Source organism: Brachycentrus maculatus, unplaced genomic scaffold, assembly GCF_059751285.1.
Source record: "Brachycentrus maculatus isolate JH-2025_06_01 unplaced genomic scaffold, ASM5975128v1 h1tg000043l, whole genome shotgun sequence".
Taxonomy (NCBI): domain Eukaryota; kingdom Metazoa; phylum Arthropoda; class Insecta; order Trichoptera; family Brachycentridae; genus Brachycentrus; species Brachycentrus maculatus.
This window is the reverse complement of record NW_028280797.1, coordinates 206,818-229,243: the sequence shown is the minus strand read 5'-3', so window position 1 is coordinate 229,243 and position 22,426 is coordinate 206,818. Positions and strand designations below refer to the sequence as shown.

At 41.7% G+C, this 22,426-nt stretch overlaps 1 protein-coding gene across 1 annotated transcript in view; it reads right to left on the bottom strand.

Annotated features, from left to right (window-relative positions):
* The window catches only part of LOC148312312 (uncharacterized), a 40,270-nt gene that overhangs the window by 6,529 nt on the left and 11,315 nt on the right, over nt 1-22,426 (bottom strand). The window contains exons 2-7 of the mRNA XM_088277460.1: nt 20,072-22,383; nt 6,393-6,510; nt 4,786-4,947; nt 3,840-3,970; nt 1,913-2,010; nt 284-436 (exon numbers count right to left, since the gene is read on the bottom strand). Coding sequence (XP_088133586.1) covers nt 284-436; nt 1,913-2,010; nt 3,840-3,970; nt 4,786-4,947; nt 6,393-6,510; nt 20,072-22,153 — 2,744 coding nt within the window. The 5' untranslated portion in view covers nt 22,154-22,383. The remainder of the gene's footprint in view (nt 1-283; nt 437-1,912; nt 2,011-3,839; nt 3,971-4,785; nt 4,948-6,392; nt 6,511-20,071; nt 22,384-22,426) is intronic.

The following is a 22,426-nucleotide window of genomic DNA, read 5'->3' as shown; positions in this document are numbered from 1 at the left end:
TTAGTATATTTAAAAAAATAATTAAACAATACCTTTTCTTTAAAATGCAAAAACAACACTTTCTGCCCTGTAGCGGGTAAATATTAAGTCAAAAATATGCCTCTTCTGCTGGGTATAGTAGATTTTCTGGGCATTCCGAAAACATGCACAATTGAAAATTGATGAATTTTGATTTATGACGTTCTTGAAAGGAGTGAGCGATATGTGAAAGAATGAGAATTTTCTTTGAAATGATTTCTCCTCATGGTGCATGGATGAGGGTTGGCAGATATCGCGGTCCTACCTCAGGTCCCAGAAGGGGTCGAAGGTGACGCTGGTGTGATTGCAGTGCGTGCAGCGCAGCGAGGACTTGAGCTGCCCGACGAAGATGTCCCCGACGCGGCTGTCCTCCATGCGCAGGTAGCGCTGCCACGACTCCTGCGCCTTCTGGGCGTCGCTGCAAGGAGAAGAAGAAGACGGACATCAGCGACCAAACTGGGTCGTGCAACTCTCAGGACGTTGAGACTAGACCAACGTGGAATCCTTGAATATGATCGAACCTCGGTCTAGGCGTAATGTGCTGAGAATTGATACAGTGACTATGTGTCGCCTACTTTCAAAATCCGTCAGATCCATGTCGATTTTACAAAAAATGCCAAATTCTTTGGGTAACGTTTATGTTTCAATGATTTGTCTATCTTTAGATAAAATATTATGAAATAGAGAATTTTCCCATTTTTTTTGTTGTTGATAATTTTGAACAACTAATCCGCACCCCGATGGTGCATAGGACACTGCATTATATAAACGCAGTGTCATCTTGATCGTTAACTCACAAAGGAAAGGTGATCAGCCCTCCGCTTCAGGTACCAGTCCATGTAATATTGAATAAATATTAGAGTAAAAAGATCACTAAGTAAGGTTAGTTCTTAAAGTAATTCTAGAGAAATAAAAGAAAGAGATTATATTGCAAGTAATTTTCATCAGTATTGGGGTGGAAACATAAAATAATTTAACTCAGACTCTCTGCCTCCGTCTTTTGTCTTTGACCGTGCCCTATGTCAGAGGTATGTGTCTATGTTTCTTTCAATATCATTTATAAAGACACTAATGACGCTTTCGTTAATGGCGCATCGGACAGGTCCGATTGGCCAAATTGTTTCTCGTTCTTTTTCCATGAACAGCTTTGGACAGTCAAGAAAAACCATACTCCTGCTTCTCGGAAAAGGTTTCTTTTTCCGCCCATTAATCTTGGAGTGGGCGATATGAGTTTACAAGAGTACTGTACATATGAGATGTCTAACTAACTAACTAACTAACCGTCACGCCGCTTCCCGCAGGGGTAGGCAGAGAGAATAGAGCGCCACACCACTCAGTCTTCGCGTAATTATTGTAATACAAGATAAGACAAGATGGACGCCTAAAATTCCGAAATGGAGATCTTTGGAGAATAAAACATGCGTCAGACACTAACTAACTAATCGTCACGCCGCTTCACCGCAGGGGTTGGCGGAGAGAATAGAATGCCGCACCACTCTGTCCTTGCAAACATTCTTCGCCTCTTCCACGTTCACGCATCTCCTCATACATACCCGCCGATTGTTACGACTCCTAAACTGACCACTTTCAAGTACTTGGTATACCTGATCGTGCCATGTTTTTCTCGGTCTTCCTCTGCGTTTTTTTTACCAATAACATTCGCCTCATAAATTTGTTTTACCGTTCTTTCCTCACTCGTTCGTTCTACATGTCCAAACCATCTCAACACACCTTTCTTAATTTTATCGATAATGCTTATCTCAGCTTTGCGTTCTATTTTTTTCATGTCTATTTATAAAAATGAAAAAAATCCTATGTGAAGAAAACCCAGACTTGGGAACAAGTCTTTGGGACACACTTTTGGAATTTTCTTCATTGTAAACATGTTGAATACCTGAGATTATCATCTATCTCGGTGAGGATGGGTTTGGGCTTCACCGTTACGCGGTTCACGTCCTCGTGCAAGCCCTCCAGGAGGTAGCGCAGGAACTCCTGAAAACACAAGGCACATTAGCGCTATCCAAACATCATATCGTACGTGCCGCCACTATTGGCGTCTATACATATGTCTTATTTATTGTTTCGGCATTAACTTTGTGGTAAGACATGTTACAATAATTAAAGAAAACACTTCGTTTTTTACCACTTGAGTTTAATTATAGACTACATGTTTCAGAAGCTAAACTTCCATCATTCAGGTCTGTATAATAACTAAAATATAAAATATAAAATTGTTCTATAAATAAGGATAGGGGGAAAGTAAGAGGAAGGGGTTAGTCAAGGAACGGAATTTGAAAACAAAAGGCCAAATTATGAATTATCTTGAAAATTTAGAAATACAAAAAAACCTGAATTCTAATAATAATTTATTAAATAATATATTGTTTCAAAATTCTTCGCCATTGCTTTCAATTTTTCCTTTGTTTTCAAATTCCGTTCCTTGACTAACCCCTTCCCCTTACTTTCCCCCTATCCTTATTTATAGAACAATTTTATATTTTATATTTTAGTTATTATACAGACCTGAATGATGGAAGTTTAGCTTCTGAAACATGTAGTCTATAATTAAACTCAAGTGGTAAAAAACGAAGTGTTTTCTTTAATTATTATACATATGTCTATACATCTCACGGTGCCATCGGCTGCTATGATAAAAGGGGTAAAGTGATATCTCTGCATGGGAGAGTACGGGTATTAAATCCATTTCTATCCATTGCTGCGCGGTATGATGGATTATCCTGAAATTATCCGGAACATTGGAGCATGTTCTCGATGGTTAGCTAAAAACAGCGTCAGCATAGTGTTTCACATTCCTATATACAGGATCAACCTGCAGATGGTTATGCCTGTAGGAAGTTATGCTGAACAATACCTGTTCCATGTGTCTGAGGGGATATTCCGAAGCGGGTTTCTTCTACATCTTTAAACAAGAGTGTTCTTGCTTATTTTCTAATTTCTGTTTTAATGTATACGCTTTAAATTTTAGTTCGTAATATATATATATATACTAATTATTTTAAATTATAAAATTAATTCAGGTCGAATCACTTAGTTTTTCACATAAAAATATACTGAAAATATACGAATTTGAATCTGATTTTTAATTTAAAACTCTTTAACCAAAGACAAGATTTACCAATGGTGCATAGGGCACTGCATTATATAAACACAGTGTTATCTTGATTGTCAACACACAAAGGAAAGGTGATCAGCCCTCCGCATCAGGTACCAGTCCAAGGTAATATTGAATAAATATTAGAGTGAAAAAATCACTTATATTTATTTGACCCCCCCTGGGGATCGAACCGGGGACCTCCAGAACGGTAGCCAAGCGTTCTGATCATTACACTACGGAGGCGGACAAAGGTGAATTTTGGATTATCAAATGACAATAAAACAATTGTTACACAAATATATTTTTTTTTTAAATTGAGACTGTAAAATGTGACTGCAAAGTATCTGCGAAAAACTTGGCGAGTGTTTTTGCCTAGAATTTTCTCTCATGAATTATATGAAATTATAGTAACTTTAAACATAAAGAGGAAATCCACCCACGAGTGGGAATAGGCTATGAAACTCAAAAAGTTGATGCCTAAGTAGGGACATGATAAAAGGTGTTGCATAAGCCGTAGCTAGATTTCAGAGTCACTTGGACGTTAGGTAATTCAAAAAAAATAAAAAAACTGCGAAAAACTTTCAAGAAATATTTATCGTTTTATCCGGGAGGGACCCGTCGTGATACGCACGAAGAATGGCCGCCAGCACATTGCGCCCCAACATCGTAACGCCGTAAATAATGAGGGCCACTGACAACGCTATACCTGCGCGTCCTGCTGGCTGTAGCCCATGAAGCGGGGCGCGAACCTCTGGATCTGCGCCTTGAGCGCCGTCGTGTTGACCACACTGTCCGCCTCCCCCTCCCGCCACAGCTCCGAGATCACCGTGGAGAACGCTGCAAGACAATCAAACGTTCTACAATCGGAGTATATTTCAATTTTCAGGTAACATATCCAAAATTCAACAAGGTCATTGGATTGAATTCTACTTTTATGTAAGTATATATGATAATATGTGACGCGTTTTCTCTTATTAAGACATTATCAAACACTGACAAAGATATTATTATTAAACCATATCCGCACCCGAGGTGGAGCATATGGAGTCCATAAACTATCTCCAGGCTTTTCTGTCGGCGGCCAGCTTCCTTGCATCCTCTCAAGTCAGATCCGCTTCCCGAAGTTCTGACGAGAACTGCCGACGAATTGTCAGCAGTGGTCGGGAACCTGATGCCTTGTAAAAGAGGCAAGCTTGATGGCGGCTCTCGGGAGGCATGCGGAGTACATGGCCGAGCCAACTGAATCGCCTTTTCTTGACGACAGTTGTGACCAAGGTTTGCTGCGTCCTACGCCTTATCTCTTCATTCCTCACAAAGTCAAACCACCGCACGCCTAAAATTCTCCACAGACACCTATTCTCGGCGCTCAGTACACGGCTGCTCTGGGCCCTTGTAAGGTGGCATGTTTCACAGCCGTATAAGAGAACAGGAGCAATGTAGGCGTTGTATAGGCAGCATTTGGTCTTCACCAAGCATAGATCTGATCTCCAGATAGCCTTCATACTGTTAAATGCGGACCCTGCGAGTCCTAATCGCACTCCCAGTTTCTTAAGGCTGCTTAAAGATATAATTAAAGATATAATACTTCCGTATTCTTCTTCGTCCGTGTCGACATGTCAGAACAGAAGGAGACTGGTGAGATTCGGGCTCACCTTTGATGAGGGCGCCCTTCATGCAGCTGAGCGTGGTGTTGATGTCGGGGGTGAACTGCTCGGGGTTGCCGGCGTACTCCATGAGCGGGCGCGTGTTGGCCAGGCACTGCACCACGCTGTTCATGAAGCAGGTGTTGCCGATGTTACGGAGACCGTTCAAGCCTGCAAAAGGAAATCACGGCAACATTAATACGTTGTATCCCGGAGCCGTGTTTTGATGTGATGAAGCAGACTATAAATGCGCATTTTATTGACATCTACTGATTAACTAACTAACTAACTAACCATCACGCCGCTTCCCCGCAGGGGCAGGCAGAGAGAATAGAGCGCCACACCACTCTGTCCTTGCAAACATTCTTCGCCTCTTCCACGTTCATGCATCTCCTCATACATACCCGCCGATTGTTACGACTCCTAACCCGACCACTTTCAAGTATTTGGCATACCTGATCGTGCCATGTTTTTCTCGGTCTTCCTCTGCTTCTTTTCCCAATAACATTCGCCTCATAAATTTGTTTTACCGTTCTTTCGTCACTCTTTCGTCACTCATTCTCTATTTGCACATCTATCATACATCGTTTTGTCGCACATCTACTGACTTAACTTATACCTTTTTTTAACTTCTATGAATAGGAAATACTCGAAGCATTTCAAAAATGTCAGCTGATTTGTAATATCGATAAATATAAGGACCTCCTTAATCTATTGCAATATATATTTTTTTCATTCCTGTTACCCGCCAAAAATGGGACGGGCACTGGGGAAGTTTTATGAGTTTTCTGCCGGAGCTCATAGAGTTTAGAACTGATATACGATAAATCGCTACTTAATTTTCTTTGAACCCGGGTAACATTTGAAGTAATTGAATTATTTTCTTAAGATACCGTTTTTGTATTGAAAAAATATGTTTTTCTTCAAAATTTTGTTTTTAAAAGAAAGGAGTTATCGAAACGTAAAGTGTAAATTTAAAAAAAATATATTTACTATAAAAAAAACCTTTATCCGCACCCCAATGGTGCATAGGGCACTGTGTCATATAAACGCAGTGTTATCTTGATCGTTTACACATGAAGGAAAGGTGATCAGCCCTCCGCTTCAGGTACCAGTCCATGGTAATATTGAATAAATATTACAGTGAAAAAATCACTTATATTTATTTTACCTCCCTTGGGAATCGAACCCGGGACCTCCAGAACGGTAGCCGAACGTGCTGACCATTACACTACGGAGGCGGACAATTATTATAAAAAACAAAAACAAAAAAAAAAAATATATTTCGCTCACTCCTTTCAAGAACGTCATAAATCAAAATACTTGATTTTTCAGGAGAACGTTTTTAAAGTTATATAATATAATTTATTAAAAATAATATAATTTCATTAAAAATTAATCACAAAATCCAATTTTAATAAAAATGGATTTTCGTGAATGGTGAACTTTATAAAAATGTATAAAGTCATCACCTGAGCCGGCCAAACGCCAGGTCGTAAGCCCCGGGACTCTCAGACATCCATCTTCTTTCGTATATAAATAATAGACGTTTAATCGCAAGTCAGACACCTAAAACATTGTTATTTGAGTAGATAAAAGATGGATCTTCAACTCACCGCTGGTTTTGCTGATCTGCTCGGTGCCGATGGAGGAGTTCTTCCTCTGCGTCAGCGTGCTGAGGGTTCCGCAGGCCGACGGCGCCACGGGAGACACTCCTCGCGGCAGCCCATTGTCCTGAGGACACAACAGTCCAAGCCAAACGTTTAATGCATCCGTACAACAGTCTGCCAAGAGGTGCTGCCACCCAATCAAGAAATAACCGGGCCACACCAGCCTGAGTACTACGTCTTACGGTAGAGAAAGTCTACTTCTTTTGGACTTTCTCTATGCAGTGGCCTATGCACCATTGGGGTGCGGATAAGGGTTCGAAGGATGAAGATTCTACAGCATTTTGAGTGTGTACAAATACTTGTTCACAAATCTGGATTATCTCCAATTACAGGAATTATTTTCATATTATTTTTTAAATCTCATCAAAGATGAAGAAGAATCTGGAAGTCTGGGCATTTACGGGGCTGACGACCGTCATGGGCTGGTTTAAGTCATCACCTTACATACATGTAACATTCACCAATTCCACCCATTATTGACAACCATACTATTGGTGAATGTCACACATGTGTAAGGTGATCACTTAAACCAGCCTATGACATTGGTCAGCCCCGTAAATGCGACTTCCATATTCTTCTTCATCTTTGATGAGATGTCAAAAAATAATATGAAAATAACTCCTGTAATTGGAGGTAATCCAGATTTTGTGAACAAGTATTTGGACACACTCAAAATTTTCCAAAAGAAGTATCTCTACATGAGAGAGTACGGCTATTATCCTTGGCTCTACCCGACCCAATTTCTCCAGGGTATGCTTGGCTACAACAGTTTAGAGACTAGAAGGAATGTGTATTTTATGAGGCATTTCTATCCATTGTTGCGCGGTATGATGGATAATCCTGAAATTATCCGGAGCATTGGTCTGTATGTTCCCGATAGTTACCTAAGACAGCGTCGGTATAGATTGTTTCCCATTCCTATATACAGGACCAACCTGCCAATGGTTATGCCTGTAGGAAGATATGCTGAACAATATCTGTTCCATGTGCCTGAGGGGGTATTCCCAAGCGGGATTCTTCTACATCTTTAACAAGAGTCTTCTTGCTTACTTTTTAAAATACATTGATGGTATATAATAAATAATAATAAAACCCTTATCCGCACCCCAATGGTGCATAGGGCACTGTATCTTATAAACGCAGTGTTATCATGATCGTTTTACACATGAAGGAAAGGTGATCAGCCCTTCGCTTCAGGTACCAGTCCATGGTAATATTGAATAAATATTACAGTGAAAAAATCACTTATATTTATTTTTAACCCCCTTGGGAATCGAACCCGGGACCTCCAGAACGGCAGCCGAGCGTACTGACCATTACACTACGGAGGCAGACATTGATGGTATATACACACTTTAAATTACAAAAAAAAATTTAATTGAATTAAAATTGAGGAACCTGGGGAACTCTATAACTAACTTCTTCTAACCCTTATCCGCATCCGATGGTACATAGGGCACTGCATCGTATAGAAGCAGTGCCATCTTGATAGTTAAATACACCAAGGAAAGGTGATCAGCCCGCCTCGGTCAGCTCGACAGCGATCACAGCTTCAGGTACCAGTCCAGGGTCGTGTGAAATAAATATTGTAACATTTTGAATGTCCAAATATGTATCGGGGAATGTTACACGTGTGTACCGTTAATGTCAATGAATAATGGTTGAGTGGGAAATGCGATGACTGATAATTGTCTGCAAATGCCTCGGCAGTGTTCTGTTTGTCTGCCGTGCTGGTCAGGGTTGTGGAGGCGTCTGTGTACCGGCCAACGTCGGATTGGAATCTGATCTAGCTGACTAACTGAACTAAATACTAATCCCTTAACACTGCCTACACCGGGGTACTTCTAGAATCTTGGCGGAAGTTTTACAAACTTGTATTTATTTAGATTGGCAGCGACAGGAACAATAGCAAGCTATTAAATGTAAAGTGATACAATTTTGTTACAAATTTTAATAATTTTTGCAGCTTAGTTCATAGAATAAAATTGCTTTGCAAGAGTGGTCTGTCAGGAAGCCTAGATGCTTCTGTATCAGATCTGGAAATGCGGCTGGAGAGCGTTCAATGATTACATTTTATCCATTTTACGATATGGAATAAAGTCATGATACTTTTAAGACATTTGATTTGTTCTTTTCGGCCATACGTGCCTAGCACGTACTCCATACCAAACATGTTATATGTAACACCAAAACACATAGCAAAAAAACCATGCAAAACAAAAGTTACAAACAGGATTGGGATGGGAAATGATATTGATATAAATGCAAGAAGCATAGAAAATGATCAACCAACCATACTTGTAAGATAGACTTCATTTTGTGAACGATTCTACAAATATATTAACACATTGTTTGCAACTGCAAACTAACTAGTTAAAAGCGTCTTTTCCATACTGTCGGTAGAGAGCGGGAGACGCTTGCGAGCGTTCTATTTGCTTACTTTAGGTAGAGCGCGAGAGACGCCTGCAAACATTGTACAGATGGGAATTGGGTGTTGCGGCTACTTGTGATTAGTATACTGAGGGTCGGGCGGCAGACTGCCAGAGTATAATTAGGGTCCTTTTCCATACTGTCGGTAGAGAGCGGGAGACGCTTGCGAGCGTTCTATTTGCTTACTTTAGGTAGAGCGCGAGAGACGCCTGCAAACATTGTACAGATGGGAATTGGGTGTTGCGGCTACTTGTGATTAGTATACTGAGGGTCGGGCGGCAGACTGCCAGAGTATAATTAGGGTCCTTTTCCATACTGTCGGTAGAGAGCGGGAGACGCTTGCGAGCGTTCTATTTGCTTACTTTAGGTAGAGCGCGAGAGACGCCTGCAAACATTGTACAGATGGGAATTGGGTGTTGCGGCTACTTGTGATTAGTATACTGAGGGTCGGGCGGCAGACTGCCAGAGTATAATTAGGGTCCTTTTCCATACTGTCGGTAGAGAGCGGGAGACGCTTGCGAGCGTTCTATTTGCTTACTTTAGGTAGAGCGCGAGAGACGCCTGCAAACATTGTACAGATGGGAATTGGGTGTTGCGGCTACTTGTGATTAGTATACTGAGGGTCGGGCGGCAGACTGCCAGAGTATAATTAGGGTCCTTTTCCATACTGTCGGTAGAGAGCGGGAGACGCTTGCGAGCGTTCTATTTGCTTACTTTAGGTAGAGCGCGAGAGACGCCTGCAAACATTGTACAGATGGGAATTGGGTGTTGCGGCTACTTGTGATTAGTATACTGAGGGTCGGGCGGCAGACTGCCAGAGTATAATTAGGGGCGGGTTCGATGAGCAAAACCGTTTTAATAGTTTTTTATCATTGATAATAGTCAACAAACATGCTTCAATTTTTGATATAACATAGAAAGTGCGTGAAACTAACCGTTTCGTCCATTATAGAATGTACTCTACATCGTACTGATGCATTACCGTACGAGGTAGATCCTTTCCCTTCCAGCCTAACGCGTATACCATTTGGAATAGCACGCAATTGCCCTGTATCTAAGAAATATATTAATTTTGTACTGAAATTTCTCGGAGGAAAATCAATCATATAAGAATTATATAGTTTTTTATAGATATATTTTTTATGCAATTTTTTGTCCGCCTCCGTGGTGTAATGGTCAGCGTGTTTAGCTACCGTGCTGGAGGTCCCGGGTTCGATTCCCAGAAGGGGGGGTTAGAATAAATACTACCGATTTTACACTCTAATATTTATTTAATGTTACCCTGGACTGGTCCCCGAAGCGCAGGAGTGATTGCCTTGCCTTCATGTAATTAACGATCGAGACAACATTGCGTCAATACGATGCAGTGCCCTATGCGCCATTGGGTATCCCTCCGCTTCAGGTACCAGTCCAGGGTAATATCAAATAATAATATTTTATATAATAATAAATATTAGAATGAAAAATAATTAATAATATATTTTTTTTACTATTGAAAAGAAAAATATTTGTGTTTTTATTATTTACAAAAATACTTCAATTTCATACTGTGAGCCTAAGCGGCTTGAGAGTCCGCGACACTAACCACGGGACCACAACCCGACACAATGTTGCTATTTATTTTTCCCCCTCCCCTGGGTATCGAACCCGGGACCTCCGGAACGGTAGACGAGCGTGCTGACCATTACACTACGGAGGCGGGCGCTCCTCATACATATCAGCCAATATCAATTTGTAAATTTGAACAATCTGCACGATTGTTAAGTAATATATCCAAAATAAAACAAGGCTTGTTGGATTGAATTCTACATTTATTTATGTATTTGTTAATACGAGACGCGTTTCGTCTTATTAGGACATTATCAAACACTAGAGTGTTTGATAATGTCCTAAGACGAAACGCGTCACGTATTAACTTTTTTTTTTTCAAACCCTTATCCGCACCCCAATGGTGCATAGGACACTGCATTATATAAACACAGTGTTATCTTGATCGTTAACACACGAAGGGAAGGTGATCAGCCCTTCGCTTCGGGTTCCAGTCCAGGGTAATATTGAATAAAAATTAGAGTGAAAAAATCACTTATATTTATTTGACCCCCCCTGGGAATCGAACCCGGGACCTCCAGAACGGTAGCCGAGCGTGCTGACCATTACACTACGGAGGCGGACATCCAATCAGACACCATCATGGATGGTGAATGTTAAATGTTTCACTTGTGTAAAGTGATCACTTGACCAGGTGGTGGACCTATTAACATATCCATAAATAAATGTAGAATTCAATCCAATAAGTGTGTTTAATTTTGGATATATTACCCAACAATTCAATATGGAATTCTACCAACTGTCTGCAGTTACAATAAATCTGCACAATTTTGAATTTACCTTTGAACTGTCGAGAATCAGCGGTCGTGACTAGCCCGGCGACCAGGCCGCAGCAGGCTACCATAACGACGCCGGTCATGAGCAGCCAGAAGGCAACGAGCAGAAACATCCATAGACAAAAGGGATTAATCTCTGTCTATGGCTAGTTGCGAGTGTGGGATGCGTCTGCGTGCATGATGTGTGGCGGTGGATGGGTGTATGCGTATATACACGTGACAAGGGATCGTTCGGTGAGGACTAAAAACCATAATGACGTAACATCAATTTGACGGCCCCTACGTAAAGTACTCTATCTGCAAAACGGTTACTTAAAATTTTTTCAACGTATTCTTTTTTATTAATTAACGGTTTTATCTGAAATTCTAAACTAGAACAGTGAAACCTCTATCTGTCGTTCCTCGAATAATCGTTTATTTCTTCTATCCCGAATTCATTTCATACTAAACTAAACCGCATCAATCGTTTCTCTATCACCATTTACCGCATTTATCGTTCCAATTAAGCTGCATATTTGATACATTTTGTCTGTTTTTTTTACATTATTTTCAATTTTCTTACATTCAACGGCAACGTACGGGATAGAAACTATCGAAAGCTCGGGTAAAGCGATAGCAGGAGAGGTCGATATTGATGAGAAGGAGCCGCTGCCTGTACCTGCATTTCCAGAAGCGTGCACACTCTTTGAACGAAAACTTTCTACAACGCACATTCAATAACCGATGCTGAAAAATATACTTTTTGTAAAGCTGAAAATATACTATTGACTTACGAAAATAAAAAAGTTAAAAAACAAATTTTGATAAATAAACTTTAGTATTTTTTTCAAATTCTATTCTGGTTTGTATCTTTACTCGGTCGTATCTACTTGCGTATTGACCTCTTAATCCCGCATTCATAGTTTGTTTTAATAGGTCCCTTCAAAAACGATAGACAGAGGTTTCACTGTATAATACATTCAAAAACACGATAAAATAATGTATTATATCGTTTTAAAACTTTATGCCTTGTCAAAATTATGTAGTATGCGTTTTGGGAGTTCAGTTCATTTTGAAAATTCCATGTAGATAGCGTCTTATACGCCTGAAAACTAGGCGTAATTATCGGTCAGTTGATAACATACACCAAATATCTCAAAATTGACAAAAATGTAGTTAGAGCACTTTACATAGGGCACGTCGAATTAATGATGAATTTTGGATATTATTAAATTGTAAAAGAAAAAAAACTTGTTTTTTTAGCAATCGCGTTTTTTTTATTATGACAACTAGTTTCGGAAGCTATGCTTTTCCATCTTCAAGTCTATATATCGTAGTCATACAGGAGAAAGTGACCAAGTGCATTGTTTTACAAAAACGTGATCATTGACTGTTTTTTTTTTTTTTTGAATTACCTAACGTCCAAGTGACTCTGAAATCTAGCTACGGCTTATGCAACACCGTTTATCATGTCCCTACTCAGGCTTCAACTTTATAAGTTTCATAGCCTATGCCTACTTGTGAGTGGATTTACTCTTTATGTTTAAAGTTACTATAATTTCATGTAATTCATGAGTGAAAATTCTAGGCAAAAACACTCGCTTCATTGACTGTTTGATACCTTACTAGCTTAATATTGCCCTGAAAAATCCCAAAGGATTTTAAACTTGGAAGTATAATATATTGACTTGTTAAAAATTACTAACTGCATTAATGTTTATTTTCTTGCCAAGGAAAAGTGACTTAAATGGCCCTCCTGAACATTTTACATTTCGTTAGTTGGTCACTTTCTCCTGTACGACTAAGATACAGATTATATCTAGACCTGAAGATGGAAGCGTAGCTTCCGAAACTAGTCGTCATAATGAAATAAACTCAAGTGGTAAAAAACAAGTGTTTTTCTTTTACAATTTCATCATGCCTTACCACAAAGTGAATGCCGTAACAATAAATAATTGGATATGATTTTTCAGACATGTTTCAAGTTATTTAAAAAAATTTAACTACTACTACTGCAACTATCATCACGCCGTTTCCCCACAGGGGTAGGCAGAGGATGGAACGCCACACTCTTCTGTACTGATATACACTCCTTGCCTCCATCACATCCATACATTGAGTCATATCGCTCACTCCTTTCAACAACTCATATATAAAAAAAAACGTCAATTTTCAGGTGTGCATGTTTTCGGAATGCCCAGAAAATGTACTGTATCCCAGCAAAAGCGGCATATTTTTAACTTAATATTTACCCGCTACAGGACAGAAAGTGTTGTTTTTACATTATGATGAAAAGGTATTGTTTTATTAATTTTTTAAATATACTTAATATTTTTCAAATGGACAAAAAACCTTCAGTTTTTACAACATTTTGAGTGTGTCCAAATACTTGTTCACAAAATCTGGATTATCTCCAATTACAGGAGTTATTTTCATATTATTTTTTGACATCTCATCAAAGATGAAGAAGAATATGGAAGTCTGGGCATTTACGGGGCTGACGACCGTCATAGGCTGGTTTAAGTGATCACTTTACACACGTGTAACATTCACCAATTCTACCCATTATTGACAACCACACTACTCAAATTATTGGAAGTTCTATATATATGAACCAATTTAGAAACCTTGTTCTTGAATCACTAGAACTTCACTAGAGACATCTATTGGTGAGATGTAGTTCAGTTTTTACCTAAAAACATCTGTTGCACAGTAAAAAGTTAAAAAAGTGGCTTGATATTTATTTTTAATACATTTTATTATATTCTTAAACTTTAGAAACAATCTCCTGGAAAATTAAGTTTTTTGATATACGACATTGTTGAAAGGAGTGAGCGATATATGCCCTCCGATTACGCAGACTTTTGACATCACCAGATTTAAGGTTGTGATTGATCTGTGCCAAGTCTTTTTCGGCCGTCCTCGTTCTGTTCTCCCACACACATTCGCCACATAAACTTTCTTAGTCATTCTCACTATCCATTCGCTCCACATGTCCATACCACCTTAAAGAACTCTTCCTAATCTATTCAATATACTATTTTTTGACATCTCATCAAAGATGAAGAAGACCTCACATACTAATAAAAGAGTTTATGCTCAATAAAAAGCTTCTTTTCATCTCACCAATAGATGTCTCTAGTGAAGTTCTAGTGATTAAAGAACAACGTTTCAAAATTGGTTCATATGTATATATAGAACTTCCAGGAATTAGAGTACTGTGGTTATCAATAATGGGTAGAATTGGTGAATGTTTCACGTTTGTAAAGTGATCACTTGAACCAGCCTATGACGGTCGTCAGCCCCGTAAATGCCCAGACTTCCATATTCTTCTTCATCTTTGACGAGATATCAAAAAATAATATCAAAAATAACTCCTGTAATTGGAGACAATCCAGATTTATGAACAAGTATTTGGACACTCAAAATGATGTATTAAATTATCCCTTGTTCAGCCTTACATTCCTTTCTCGTATTTTCATTTTTAATTCTGTCGTACAATGATTTTCCACATCGTCTGAGGGAGTGCATTTCAACAGAGTTCACTCTGCTTTCATTCATACATCAGTGTTGGTACCAGAACTCCTGACCTGACCGCTTTCAAGTATTTTAGATACTTGATTGTGCTAAGTTATCCTCGGTCTTCTTCTGCTAGTATAAATCTGTTCTATTCTTTCTTCACTCATTTAATTCACACGCCCAAACCATCTCAACACACCTTCCTCAGTTTGCTGGATAATGCTCATCCCAGCCTTGCACCCTTTCCTTATATCACCATTGGAACATCCATACATGGTTTTGCCGCACTGAGAGATGGCATCCCGACTGCATCCAGTCTACTCTCATCCTTCCCAAACCATCCCAAGCCGCCTTCCTTAGTTTGCTGGATAGTGCTCATCTCAGCCTTGCACCCTTTCCTTATATCACCATTGGAACATCCATACATGGTTTTGCCGCACTGAGAGATGGCATCCCGACTGCATCCAGTCTACTCTCATCCTTCCCAAACCATCCCAAGCCGCCTTCCTTAGTTTGCTGGATAGTGCTCATCTCAGCCTTGCACCCTTTCCTTATATCACCATTGGAACATCTACCATACATGGTCTTGCCGCACTGAGAGATGGCATCCCGACTGCATCCAGTCTACTCTCATCCTTCCCAAACCATCCCAAGCCGCCTTCCTTAGTTTGCTGGATAGTGCTCATCTCAGCCTTGCACCCTTTCCTTATATCACCATTGGAACATCTATAATACAACGTTTTGCTGCACATTTGTCTGAGAGAACGCATTCCGACTGCATCCAGCCAACTTTCATCCTTCTTTTGCCGACTCTATGGTTCACTTTTTAAAAATAAAAATAAAATATTTGCGTTTTTATTATTTACAAAAATACTTCAATTTTATGCCCTTTCTGTGAGCCTAAGCGGCTCTTTATTGTAATGGAAAAGAAATTATTGTAATAGAATAGAAATTCTTGTAATGAAACAGGTATCCAATTGTGGTAGAGTGGGTTCGAACCAAGAAACTCTGACTCAAGAGACCGCAATACCAACCACGGGACCACCGCCCGACACTTACATACACTCGCAAAACATATCAGCGAAACTTGCAGTATACGACAGTGTCCTGGCACCAACTCTAATTAACGTACGGACCTTGCATTCTTTCCTCATTTCACCATCTGAACATCATATCATTTTGCCACACATTCGTCTGAGTGATCGTATTTTGACTAAGTATTATAGTATTTAATTATTTTTCATCATACACATAATTACGAATTACAATTACGATATTGTGCCCTCACTGAGTTTTACCGTGCCGCGGGCACATTATTATGAAGTGATTGTTTTGAAATTTAGATATGGCATTATGGTTTCAAGTCCTCAATTTTTCTTACGAATAAAATATTTAAATGTTAAATTATTATTTACTATTGTGGGATATGTGTTGTAAATAATGATATTAATGATATATTTGGACTGAAATGGAAAAATGATAGATTCCGAGATGGTTTTGTTACGGTTTACAAAATATATTTTTTAATTGTCAAATTTTGAACTTGGAGAAAAAATAGGAAAATAGAACTCAAACCGAGTACTGCTGACGCCACATGTTGGTATATTCATAAATCCGATGAATATTGGAATATGCGATATAATTCTTGCTATTGAATGCATTAAAAACAAATATTTAGCCGCGCATCTCTCATAAACACAACTGTAGAACCAGCGAGAGTGCCATGGATTCATATACTGACCGAACTTGTGGAAGATTGAATAAATATCTTACATTATTCGAGATGTATAAACGATGAACATCGTGATTTTACTCGCCATGTAATAAAATAACAACATATATGCTTCATTTTGCACAAGAATCCGCAAAAACGCGAAAATACATTCACTTGACGTTCGAATTCGAAAAGCCGCCATTATGAAATTGGGGAAAAGTTCAGTGTGGCCGTTGCGAAAAAATATATCGAATTGAAAACACGATCCGCGTAGGTACTTTTATTCAAAATAAAAATAATTTCAGGTCACGCGTGCGAAGAAAAATTGCGATTGCGACGACAGTCAACGGTCATCGCGATGATGGGGGGGTATGTTATGTCGTATGTAGCGCAGCACATTCGCGAATATGTGAAATGATCAAACCCGATGCGAGGAAGACGGCTCTTCTCCGTTGTTTATAGTTAGTTCGCGAAAAGCACGAGCGAGAGGGATGCAGACACGGCGACTGGAAAAAAAAGAAGCAGTGTGGTCGCAATTCTAGGTCCGAGAATAGGAAGCTTCAGACTGGTTTATTTTTACGCGGGCATGGGCCATTCCATAATTAGAACTAGTGCGGCGGAGACACGAGGAGCGTCGGGCGAAAGCGCCGGAATACCAGCGCGCCGCCATTCGGAGAGGGACGGAGAGAGTTTCGGCGGTTACGTAAAACCGCGTGGCGGCGGCAAATCAAAATCAAAGTTCGAAAACTGGGAACGGAAAAAAAATCGAGAACGAGTACCTACTTGCACGAGTAAAAACGTATTGATTTAAAAAATTTGGATCCCCATATACAATACCGCCGTGCAAAAAGTGCATGGATAAAAAATAATCCGAGTACGCAAAAAAACATTAACGCGAATTATTCGTTTTAAATAAGTGTCCCATATTCACATTTTACTACCGTAATAAGCACAGATAAAATAGTTTTAATGCGTAAAAAGGTTAAAGAACCGGTTCAAAGAAGAGATAACCGGAAGTTGCTAAAATTGCACAACCCTTTTCACATTATCATAAATTGGACCCTTATATGAGGTTTTGGGGTTATATTGAACCAGAAGCAGAGGGTTGATCACCTTTCCTTCATATGTTAACGATCAAGATAACATTGCATTTATATGATGCAGTGCCCTATATACCATCGGGTGCGGATAAGGGTTTAAAGAAGAAGAAGAAGATATGAGGTCTCAAAAATAGCTTAGTTAAAAGTGTCGCCAAATTTCTAAAAAAAATACTGATCTTCCAAATTTGTTTGTCTTGATTGATCAAAACGCCACTATAGCGGCAACTCGGGAACTCCAGTATGGTAGCCGAGCGTGCTGACATATTACTATCTATCATTAGAATCCTAACTGTCCATCAAACCTCCTCCCTCTACCTCCTTCCCTAAACTCCCCTTTTCCTTTGCCTTCTTTATTATCATCAATTTGTAATTTATGTTTTTATTTTTATTTTCAAGAACTATCTACCCTCTGATTGCTAACAGCTAGTTTGAAAATGCCATAACTAGGCGAAACGATTGTCACAACATTGTTTTTTTGTGTTTTTATAACAATAAAATACAACTTAATAAATAATAATAATAAAACCCTTATCCGCACCCCAATGGTGCATAGGGCACTGCGTCATATAAACGCAGTGTTATCTTGATCGTTTACACATGAAGGAAATGTGATCAGCCCTCCGCTTCAAGTACCAGTCCAGGGTAATATTGAATAAATACGACAGTGAAAAAATCACTAATATTTATTTTACCCCCCTTGGGAATCGAACCCGGGACCTCCAGAACGGTAGCCGAGCGTGCTGACCATTACATTACGGAGGCGGACAAAATACAACTTAGTAGACTAAAAAAATCTGATATTTATTGTTTCGGCATTTACTTTGTGGTAAGAGATGATGATATTATTAAAGAATACACTTGTTTTTTACCACTTGAGTTTATTTTTGTGACAACTAGTTTCGGAAGCTAGGCTTCCATCTTCAGTTTACATTTAGACCTGAAGATGGAAGCTTAGCTTCCGAAACTAGTTGTCACAAAAATAAACTCAAGTGTTTTCTTTAATTATATTAAAAAAAAACTGTTTGATTTAACATTTAATACACAACCTATATATGGTGGTATCAAACATTTGACCAATATCGCTACTCTGTTTTTGGTTTGCCGGATAATATTGCTTTTTAGCAATAAGCCCGCCAATGAACTTATTTATTTTCTGTACATTAAGTTTTAAAAAAATATATGTTGAATTACTCGGTAAAAATATCGGTACACCGTCCCACGCCAATCCTCCACGCTTGGAGTGTCATCTCGGCGCGCGCGCACAGTATATAGTATAGGGAGCACCTATTCACCGCTCTGGCGGGACTCCAGCGCATGGTTCGGGTTTTGGGAAACGGCAAAACTTACTCATTCCTGATCCGGGCTAATTGCGACACTTTGAGGGTGGCGTGAGCGTTCAAATCTTGATCATGCAACTAAGAATAATGTCCACTTGCTAAATTTAAAACCTGACTAACGGTGTACGTAGAAAGAACATTTAAAAAGCTGTGTATCACACAGAATAAGTGTGGGGTGGATGAAATTCCGATCCGTGACGGGAGTTCTTTGCGATCCGAAAATCCCATCCAAATTATAGGGAAAAGTCTGCCAATCAATTGTCAGACCCCCACATTTATATGGCTCCGAATTCTGGACGATGTATTGCACCTACTCTAGGCAACTATAATCCGCTGAAATGCGAATGCTTAGATGGTCAGCTGGAGTGTCCCTTAGAGACAAAATAAAGAGTTCACCCATTCGTGGAAGCCTGGCTGTAACAGGCATCAATAGTAAGGTAGAGGAAAGGCAATTGGGATGGTACGGGCACATAGGACGCAGAGAACCTAAGCATGTCGTAAACCAGACAATAGCAACGGACCTTCCTCGAAAGATATCTAGAGTAAGACCAAAAAATTCATAGATGCTGCAAAAGAGAGGACATGGTTCGGAGACATGGCCTAGGTGACGTTGTCCATGACAGAAGGACCTACAACCTGAGGAGGAGGAGAGCTGACCCTAGCAGTCTACAAAGACGATAAGTTGGGAGAAAAGGTGCCTTGGTATCTATCTTCCACCTCTATCCCCTCAACTCTTCATCTGATCTTGCTTCCTTTGCCTTCCTTGCTTTCATCAATTTACAGTTCATTTAATATCTGACGTTGTATTTACTTGTTAAATCGTTTTGGCATAAATTAAAATTGATGATTTTTTTGCTGTTGTTGATACTTAAATATAACTACAGGCAATATTCGCAAATCATTCCGACTCCCGACCAGACCACTTTAATGTTATCTAAAATGCACTTATGGGAGATAGAAGTCATATCTTACAGGTAAACGGAAATACGTTGGGTGAATGGATACTTCAAAACAAATCAGGTGAAAAACGGGACAAAAAAGCCTAGTGCAAATCAAACATCTTTAATATCAAACGCCTGGTAAAACTACTAGCAAAAACTGTTAGTCAAAGGTATTATATTAACGATGAAACTTACAAACTAGTATGAATGAATCTACTTACACTTATATCGTGCTGGTACGGTCCCGAGGCAGAGTCTCCGACGACTTCCAGAATTTTCTTGGAAGACGCCGTCGAATCGGTCAGGTCTTCGTCCTTCTTGACCCTGTCGGCTTCGATATCGTCCTCGCAGTGCGACCCGTTGAGGTATTTCACATAGCCGTTCTGGTGCTTCGTCGGTATTTTGAAACTCTTGTCGTCCGCTTCGCCGTTCTGGCGACTTTTGGCCTTGGAAAAGCTGAAGTCGGGTTCATCGCTTCCGCTTTGGGACGTCTTGCTCGCCTCCTCTCCCGACTTCCTCAGCAAGTGGGAGTTCTCGTGCTCGAACGTCTTGTTCTCGAAGCCTTGCTCCCCGTCGTCCTTGTACTCGACGAACAGTCTCGTGTCGCTCTCGGAGCTAGGATCCGAGTCGATGTAGCGCAGTTTGGTCCCGTCGAACTCGTCGGCGGACAGCAGGCAGCCGATGCCCTTGCTCGGATACTTGGGACTCCCGCTGGCGGAGCTGCTAGGCTCTTTCAACGGACCTTCGCCGTTGGTTAGGGACGAGCTGGAGATAGGAGTGGACACTTGGATGTAGGACGCGAAGTCCGACGTGTGATTGGAGGGCACTTTCTTGGGCAGACTTTCGTCGGGCGGGTTTTCGTTAACTTTGTTACTCAGCGAGCTAGAACTGCCGATCTCTATATTCAGGACGTTCTTCGTATCGTTATTCTTGTGTTTTCCTTTAGCGTCGCCGTTTCCAACGTAGATGGTGGTAGATTTCTCCAGGATTCTGCCCATCGCGTTGTTGGCGTTGAGCTGATTTTTGACCGCGTTTATGGGCAGCCGGTCCGCGTTGGCCTTGCTCGAGACGTAGACGGGGGACCCGTCGCTCCCGGCGTCCGCGTCATGCTTGGACGCGTACCCCGAGTCCTGCGGGGAGCACTTGGAATCCGAGCTGTGCCCCGAGGAGCTCGGCGAGAGAAACTCCCAGCGCAGGCTGCCCGTGGCTCCGTTGACGTACTTGTCGCCGGAAAACGGTTTGTGGACGGGTACCGGCTTGTCGTCGAGCAACGAGGACACGCTGTTGTTCAGCCTCACCTGGCTGTAGATGTTGTCGCTCGAGAGAGCGGTCTTGTACAGGCCGGAGGGCTCCCCGGCGCGGTGCCGGCCGGCCGCCGTCTTGGGGTCGAACTTCCTGAGGATCTCGGCCACGGACAGCTGCAGGTCGTTGCCGTTGTCGTCGGTGGAGGAGTCGCGGCAGCCGTCGAGCAGCAGGTGCGCCGGCTTCCGGTCGGCCCAGGACGGCTGCGCCCTGGCGCGGGGCACGGGGCCGCGCGCCGCTCCCGGCTCGCCGGTCCGCAGGCTCCGCCTCTGCGCACAGTCAACGTCGCGCTTTATCGGCTCGTTAGTCACTCGGCCTGGGTTAGCGGCACACTCGGGCGGGGAGGCACACGGTTTGGCTACTAGGGTGCTGTTAGTGCGGCGTTTGATAGCGGGACGGGAGGCGGTGTTAGTTTTGGGCTTTACCTCGTCCTCGCTCGGCCGGGTGCCGGTCCGGCGCGGCAGCGGCAGGCGCGCCGCGTCGCCGGACAGCAGCTTGGAGCGGCCCGCGTCGCCGTTGGCGCCCGTCACGGCCGTGGAGAGGCGCTGCGCCTGCGGCACGTAGAAGTTGGGCGAGTACTTCTTGTACATCTCCGAGGAGGACAGGCCGCCGAGCGGGCGCGCGAGGTCGCCGCGCGAGGAGCGCGCCGAGTCGCCGCGCGCCACGGACGCGTCCCGCGAGCGCGAGCCCGACCTGGCGAGCCGCGCGTCGGGCTCGGACTCGGTGAGGCTGGGCGCGCGCGAGTAGCGGCCGTAGTCGCCCGAGTAGGAGCTCTTGCGTTCGCGGACGCCATCGCCGTCGTACGACAGCTGGCTGCGGTACTCGGACACGGAGCTGGAGTAGGCCGAGCGGTGCGCGGCGCGCGGGGAGATGTACGCGCCGCTGGCCGAGCTGTAGAAGGGCCTATCCAGCGAGGACGAATTGTGGCTGGACCTGTACGAGCCGGTGGACAGCGAGGAGCTGGAGGTGGTCGAGAACCGGCTCTGCGACACGACGGGCATCTTGCTATCGGCGCGCCTCACTTCGCGACAATAGTTACAACCTCGCGGGAGAAGAGCGCTTCAAGGCTTCGCAAAGTTACGTTTGACTAATCTTTACAACTATTCGGTACGATAAAAAAATACATATACTCTGGACTCTTATTTGTTTAAAAAAGGGACCCGTTTCACTCTGTACATTCTCATTTGCTCGAAATGCCGCCCGGAGTGGTCCTGAACACACTGCATGTCATCTGGAACAACAAAACGGCACGATTAACACAACTCACAGTGACC